Source organism: Astatotilapia calliptera, chromosome 17 (genome assembly GCF_900246225.1).
Source record: "Astatotilapia calliptera chromosome 17, fAstCal1.2, whole genome shotgun sequence".
Lineage (NCBI taxonomy): Eukaryota > Metazoa > Chordata > Actinopteri > Cichliformes > Cichlidae > Astatotilapia > Astatotilapia calliptera.
In genome coordinates, this window is record NC_039318.1 from 16,423,389 (window position 1) to 16,430,716 (window position 7,328).

Sequence of the window (7,328 nt, forward strand, 5' to 3'; positions counted from 1 at the left end):
AGGAGAAGCTGCACACAGTAAGCTCTTTGATTTTCTCTTGGAACGGGAGGCACTTCAGTCAATTTTAGAACGAGAAGGGCTTCAAGGCACTAAGACGCTAATTATAGATATATCTACGAAATTTGCTAAATATTACTGCTTTCCTTCTTGGGGTCATAAATCACATGAAATGATCCCATGCACTCCAAGATCAAAGCTTTAAACAAATGAAAACGGAGGATGGAATTTATGAGATCTTTTTTTTTAGAGATCATCAGCTATATCTCATTTTTTTTCTTAATTTGTTTTTCTTTTCTTCTTTTTTAGGAGATTTGTTCCCTCCGACAGTTTAGCTCCATCATGCACCAAATTCTGTCTTTAGCGCGACAATAATGAGAACACACATCATCATCATCGTCATCCTCCACCTCCCCAGGTCCCTCCCAACTGCAAGCAATTTAATACTGACGTCATGCATTGAATATACGTAGCTATACCATAGCTAATTAGGCCATAATGCTTTAGTATTTTGACATGCCATAATCTTCAAAAGAAGAAGAGTTCCTGTTCCCTTAAACATTCAACACTTAAATGCTCTGAAACAACTGAAATGATAAGAATAAGCAGCCAGTGCACTTTTGGTGAAAACAAATGAGAGAAAAAATCCAGGAGCGGGAGATGGAGCTCGACGCACAGAAGAATGTAGAAATGAAATGAGGTAACGTCTTGTGCATGCCGATATAAGAGAGAAGAGAGTCTCCACATGCTTCTATATAAAGGAGTGTTGCATGGCATCATACAGGGAACCTCCAGCCGACCCATAGCAGCAGCAGCGATGCACGTAATCCTTCACAAGGCTCGGCACGCTTCCTGTTTATCTCTGATAAGGTGCCTGAAAAGCCGGGGTCTACATCCGGCGTCGCATTTTCCAAACTTTCCCTGGATGTGCCGCAGAAAGACACACCTGAAATAATCCACGCAGAAAGCGTTTCTTCAGGGAGGAAATCGTTCTTCGAATCTCAGTTGGGCTTTAATTATTTTTTTCTGTTCCTTTTTTTTCCTGAAAGTTCGGTCTGTTGCACAAAACTTGGCAGGTGTCGGGAAGACATTTGATTCATTATTGTACAATTAGTCATTTCTACTATTAAATTCACAATATATGCCTTGCATATATGTCATTGTCTTAGCTTGCTTTTGATAGTTTCTGAATCTTTTCTGTTACTTTTAAACCTACATTTGATCCATTTTTTTCTGTGGCGTAATATCTCTTTGTCAAACAGTGCAGCACAGATAAAAGTTGTATTGCTTTGCTCTAAAGTTTTTCTTTTAATTCATCCTAAATTAAATCGTAATTATGAAAGGATTCTAAGAAGATATTACCGTAATAACTCTGATAAAGGTGCACTCCATCAGGTGAGTGTTTCCCTTCCAAAAGGATGCGTTTTCTTTTTACACTGAGTTGGAAGAATGGTTAAAAGTGATATAAAACAGGAAGAAGAAATACTCTTACTTTTCCATCTCTAGTTTGGGACAAAACACTGCATTTCCCAGGATGCAATGTGGGTATCTGTTTTACAGCCTTTTCATATCTTTAAAATTCACAGGTCCAGTTTTTACCACAAAATTTAGTGTAGATAAACTGACAAGTTGAGACATTTAAACTAACTTCTGAGACTGTATATAAAAGATGGATGTAGCCAGTGTGACGATGGCACGCTTTGTTTTGTGAAGCCTCGTTTGAAGCCAGTTTGGAATCTGAACATGAAGCATGAGATCTGGGATGAATGAGGAACCGAGGGACATGCTCAGACAGTCACGAGGAAGCTCTGTTCTAGCTCCGCCCCTCTTTTATCGTCCCATATGACTCGAACAGGACCGTAATTTCCAAAGTGTTTTAATCAGTAAGACGTGAAACTAGCAACTGAGAGCATAAACTCATCAGGAAAATATTGCTGAACTGAGAAGTCAGGTAAGCAGTAGGCTCATTTTCTCATAGACTTCTCAAAGAGGGGTCATCCGCTGCAGAAGAAGGAATGTAGGTTTAAGCCACCTCAGCACTAGCTTCACTCTTCATACCTTTCATCCATATTTTTATATACAGTCTATGGAAATCCTTGACCAAAAGTAAAATTAGCAAAGCTTCCATTTAATGTTTAGACCATTAGAAAATCGAAGGGTGCAAGTTACTAAACTTTGTCAATAATTTCTCAAATGTTTCCCCGAACCTGCAGATTTTTGTACTATTGCCAAACAAATGTTTTTCTCTTTTTTTTTTCTTTTTTTTTAATAATTTGACCACATGTGCATTAAAGTCTCCACAAATGTCTGAATGAATCAATGCAAAGATGAGAATAAAATGCACCAATGGATATAAAGCATCCAGATATTTCTACAATATTTACAGCGGTGGTCGCATGCCGCCTCACACGTCAGTGAGCAGCTTGCCCTTGTTAACACAGTTCTGGCTGGGAGCTGTGCAGTTGGCAGTCCTAAGGTTAGCTTCCCTGAAGTTGTCAATGCTGTTGTTTAAGTCCTCGTCTATCTCCATGTACTCCGACTTGCTGACCACTGAGGAGCTGCGGCGACTCGAGTTGGTGTCTGACGCCAAGTTCTGGTTGCTGACGTTGAGCAGCTGGGCCTGCTCCTCACCCTCCGTCTCCCGGTGGTAAAAGTAGTTGAAGTTGGACACGATGACTGGCACCGGCAGCGCGATGGTTAACACTCCGGCTATGGCGCAAAGCGAGCCGACAATCTTCCCTCCGATGGTCACAGGGTACATGTCCCCATAGCCGACTGTTGTCATCGACACCACAGCCCACCAAAAAGCATCTGGGATGCTGGAGAAGAACGAGTCCTTCTCCTCAGCCTCCGCAAAGTAGACAGCGCTGGAAAACAAAATCACGCCAATGAAAAGGAAGAAAATGAGCAAGCCCAGCTCCCGCATGCTGGCCTTTAGAGTTTGCCCCAGAATTTGGAGTCCCTTGGAGTGTCGGGACAATTTAAAGATCCTGAACACCCTCACCAGACGGATTACCCTGAGAATGGCTAAAGATGTGGCCTGCTCCCCACCAGCCTTACCCTCCCTGTTTTCTTGGTCGTCGGCCAGCTCTGTGCCAAGAGTGATGAAATACGGGATTATAGCCACAATATCGATAGAGTTCATCATGTTTTTGAAGAACGCTGCCTTGCTGGGGCAGGCAAAGAACCGAACTATCAACTCAAAGGAAAACCAGATGATGCAGAGCGTCTCCACCACAAAGAAAGGGTCTGTGAGGACGCTTGCTTTGTAGTACATGGTGGTGTTGCCGACCATGCGAATCCGGTCGTTGGGATCCTCCTTCAGCTCTGGTAATGTCTCCAAGCAAAAAATTACTATTGAAATAAGAATGACCATCACCGAGACAATGGCGATACCCCGAGCTGGCCCCGAGCTCTCTGGGTGCTCGAAGAGGAGCCAGATCTGCCGCTGGAACTCGTTCTCAGGCAAAGGTCGCTCTTCCTCCCGAATAAACCCCTCATCCTCCCGAAACTTCTCCATTGCCTCAGCACCGAGTTCATAAAACTTTATCTCCTCTGAGAACATATCCAGCGGCACGTTGACCGGCCTCCTCAGCCGTCCTCCTGACTGGTAATAGTACAAGATGGCGTCAAAACTCGGGCGATTCCGGTCAAAGAAGTACTCGTTTCGAAGGGGGTCAAAGTAGCGCATCCTCTTCTTAGGGTTCCCCAGTAGGGTTTCCGGGAACTGGGCGAGGGTTTTCAGCTGGGTCTCGAAGCGCAGCCCTGAGATGTTGATAACCACCCGCTCACAGCAGTCATGGTTGTCGTGGTCATCATCAGGCGGGTAGGGGTCCTGCGGGTGACCCGGCAGGGTGGAAGTCTCGTCCATGTTTTCTGTGGACACTACAGTCATCCTTCCTGGCGGGTGGAGGAGAGAAAGAGGAAGTTTAGGTGTAGAGGAGAGAAGGAGGCGGTAGGCTGGAGTGGAGAAGCTCCTACTGCGGCCAGGAGCTGTGGAGAACCTCCCTCTCCATCATCATCATCATCCTCAGCACTATCGCCATCACATCTCTTTTTTCTCACCTGAAAGATAGAAAAAATGACATGCCGTCACTCAAACATGGTTTTATTTCACCACAGACATGTTTCATTGGCTGGAGAGCTTCCTGTTGTTGAGAGGGAAGAAAAAAAAATCCTGCAGCACCTCCAGAAGCCGCGCTGCATCTGCTGTAATTTTACCGCATACATCAGTACTCGAGTTTGCAGCCCCACTGCGCACATCACTCAACCTTCAGCCACGAAAAGCTTTTCACCTTCACACCAGCACACAGTTTCAACCCGAATCCAAGTGATGAAGATGACACATAAAACCCACCTGAGCAGAGCTGGAGAGCAGCAGATGGAGATCCTGTGCACCTTCCCCAGCCACCCGCCACAACCTGGGGTTTAATATCGCTTTACAGTAGCTCTGAAATATTAATAGACTATGTTGTCTTGGTCAACATCCGTATCCTCTTGGTGTAGGTTTTCAGCGTCGATTGGAGAAGCCCGCAGAGAGAGGAGGAGGAGGAGAAAGAAGAGAAGGAGTAGGCTTCAGACAGCAAAAATCCTGACTGACAATTTCTTAAAATCATGCTGGAAAAAAGATAGAACTCCCAAGAAGAGCTGGCTCTCAGTCTGAAGGGGAGGACTGGGAGGACTTGGCACTGCAGCAGCATCCGCACTCAGAGACTCGTGATTTTCTCTGCGGTAAAAACGGTTAAAAAAAAAATCCGAGGCTTTGAAGGAAAACCGGCTCAGGAGAGAGTCCGCGTCCGGGAATTTGGAAGCATATTGCAGGATTTCATGAGGAGAAAGACAGAGAGAGGGAGAGGGAGAAAATAAGTGAGCGACAGAGGGAGGGAGGGGAGTGAGGAAGAGGAGGAGGGGGGGTTCGACGCAGTGCAGACAGACTGTAAAAGCCAGCAGGTGCTCCGGTACTGAATGTGCGCACAAACAGCGGAGAGTCGTGCAGCAGGTCGAGCTGAGCTGCTCGGCCCCTGTCCGTCAAGTTCCGCTAAAATCCACATGAAGGATCCGCGGACACGCGCCCCACAACGGCAGGAACGAGAGCGAAAGAAGCGCACTGCATCATGGGTTATGTAACCAGTTCGACGTGTTTGTGCTGCAGGTGTCTCACAGCGAGCAGGTCTCAGGTTTGACTGCAGGAATCTGCAGAGGATCAAACTGGCCTCTGTAATTGGCTGCTGAGCAGTTTGCGACAGTCAGACCTGCATGCTGGTGTAAATACCTCCGTGTTGCTATGGAGACAGAGAAAAATCAGCAGACTTCATCTGCTCTGACTGTGTAACAGAGAAAAATCAAGAATAAAAAAAACAACTTTATTTAAACACGCAGAGAGCCTCATACATGAGAAGAAATATAATTATCACCATCAGGTATGGAAGCTCATTAATGCCAAGAAAAGAAACTCACCAACAAAGTGGAATGAATTACAAAAACAAAATCCAGGGGGGAAAAAAGTAAAAGCATCCTGAATTTTATTTCAAAGATCGAAAATACAAAAGAATTTATTCATCATATATTTACAGTCAACATCTAAATTACTTGAAACAAACTGTTCTGGCAGCTAAAATGACAGAGACCCTCAAAAATATTTAGCTTACAGAAAACAATGGAAAACTTGCCAATGATCAACTTAAAGGCTATTGTGTTAAAAACTAAGAGTCAGATTAATAAAATAATTTGACTATTAAAATATGTTAACCCTCTGGGGTCGCTGGGTCGCCGTCAAAATCACATGACCAATTTAAGACGACACAGCTACAAGATGCAGTAAGTCAGAGTCTCCATTTCAACCTGGGTCGAAAGTGCAGACTTCAAACTACATACCAGTTTTTGAATTGTGTCGATGGGCCACGTAAAACCAGAGTTGTGATAAAAAAATACACACGATGTGTAAACAGTGGCGTTTACAGCGGGAAGGACTGTAAAAACGGCGTTTTCTACAGACAGCGCTAGCAAACACTCTCCGCTTGCGAGTGAAAAGAAAAAAGAAAAAACACCCCTTCCCTGTTGGTGTTAGATTTTACCATGTCAGTCAATCAAAAAAATGATATGGCAAACATGTGACATTTGGTTGTTTAGGGAGAAGGGGAAGTTTTTAGGAGTGACACCCGCGACAGAAAGCAGGCGAGCGAAAGACAGAGAGAGCTAGTATTCATATGTGAGACATTAGTGACGTTTAGCATGTTTGGAGGCTATAGTTAGTTTGTTGTGTAGTTATTGTTTTGTATTGTGTGTCAGTTAGACTGCTGAATTTCATATTTGCTCTAAAAAAGCCGTGAAAAGGCAGATTCCAGTGTAAACACTGTTCCCACATGGAAAACTGGACTGATGCACCTCCTGCTGTCAGACCTGCAGGGTTTAGGCCTGTGGTGTTCTCCTCTGTCTTATACTGAACACAAACTACATTTTTTGGACTGGCACAAATAATTTGTGTGCCATCTTATTTGATGCAGCACACCTGATTGTTCTGTAAATAGATTTAAATGGTTATATAAAAAATGCCTGAGGCCTTGGCTGCATTTTTAGGTAAATAGTACCATATAACTTTGTTGTTTGCAAAACTTGTGCATAATTTTTAGAAATGTACAATTTCTATTTGCATTTCAAGTTATGAAAATGACTTGAAATGTGAAAATGTAACTGTTTTCTACTCAGATTTTGAATTTTTTGTCTGAATTTAGATCAACTGTGCTAATATAGTATGCCAAAATGAAAAAATAACTAAAATTTCAGATATTTGAGGTTGTGCTGAAAATAATGATACCAAACAAGGCAAGAAAAACATATTTTAAAGGTGAAATATGGAGGTAAAATAGTCAAAAACGGCCAATTATACCCTGAGACCCCAGAGGGTTAATGACTCATACAAATATATGAGTAATTGTTTTTTTAAAGTAAACTTTAAACTACATATGCTGTTTCGAGGATTTCATTTTAGTGCAATTTTGCATGTTTTTGTTGTTTTTGTTTTTTGTTTTTTACAGCGCATTGTGTTCTGCAACCTGATTGGCTGTAGACCATTGTCAATCAATCTCATACCGTGTCTCCTGTACAGTACAGAATGTGTTCAGCTTGTCAAATTTACATAAATCTTAAATCACTAGCAGTATGACTCTAAAGTACTGTACTGTATGTTTGTAAGTTTTCTCCCCAACAAACACAACAATGTCAACGGAACGTTTTGCACCGTTAAAGGCGCCAGTGGGTGACTTTGGTTTCAATCTATAATACTGGACTTATTTTTCTACAAAGATTTGAACTTTGAGAGTGTGTAAACAAGA

At 43.0% G+C, this 7,328-nt stretch overlaps 1 protein-coding gene across 1 annotated transcript; it reads right to left on the reverse strand.

The window, feature by feature from the left end:
• Positions 1-262: 262 nt before the first annotated feature.
• kcna1b (potassium voltage-gated channel, shaker-related subfamily, member 1b) lies at positions 263-6,353 on the reverse strand. Its single transcript, XM_026146634.1, has 2 exons — positions 4,355-6,353; positions 263-4,062 (listed from the first exon to the last, which is right to left on the reverse strand). Exon 2 carries the CDS (start codon positions 3,890-3,892, stop codon positions 2,402-2,404), a length of 1,491 nt encoding a protein of 496 aa, XP_026002419.1. The 5' UTR covers positions 3,893-4,062; positions 4,355-6,353; the 3' UTR covers positions 263-2,401.
• Positions 6,354-7,328: the final 975 nt, after the last annotated feature.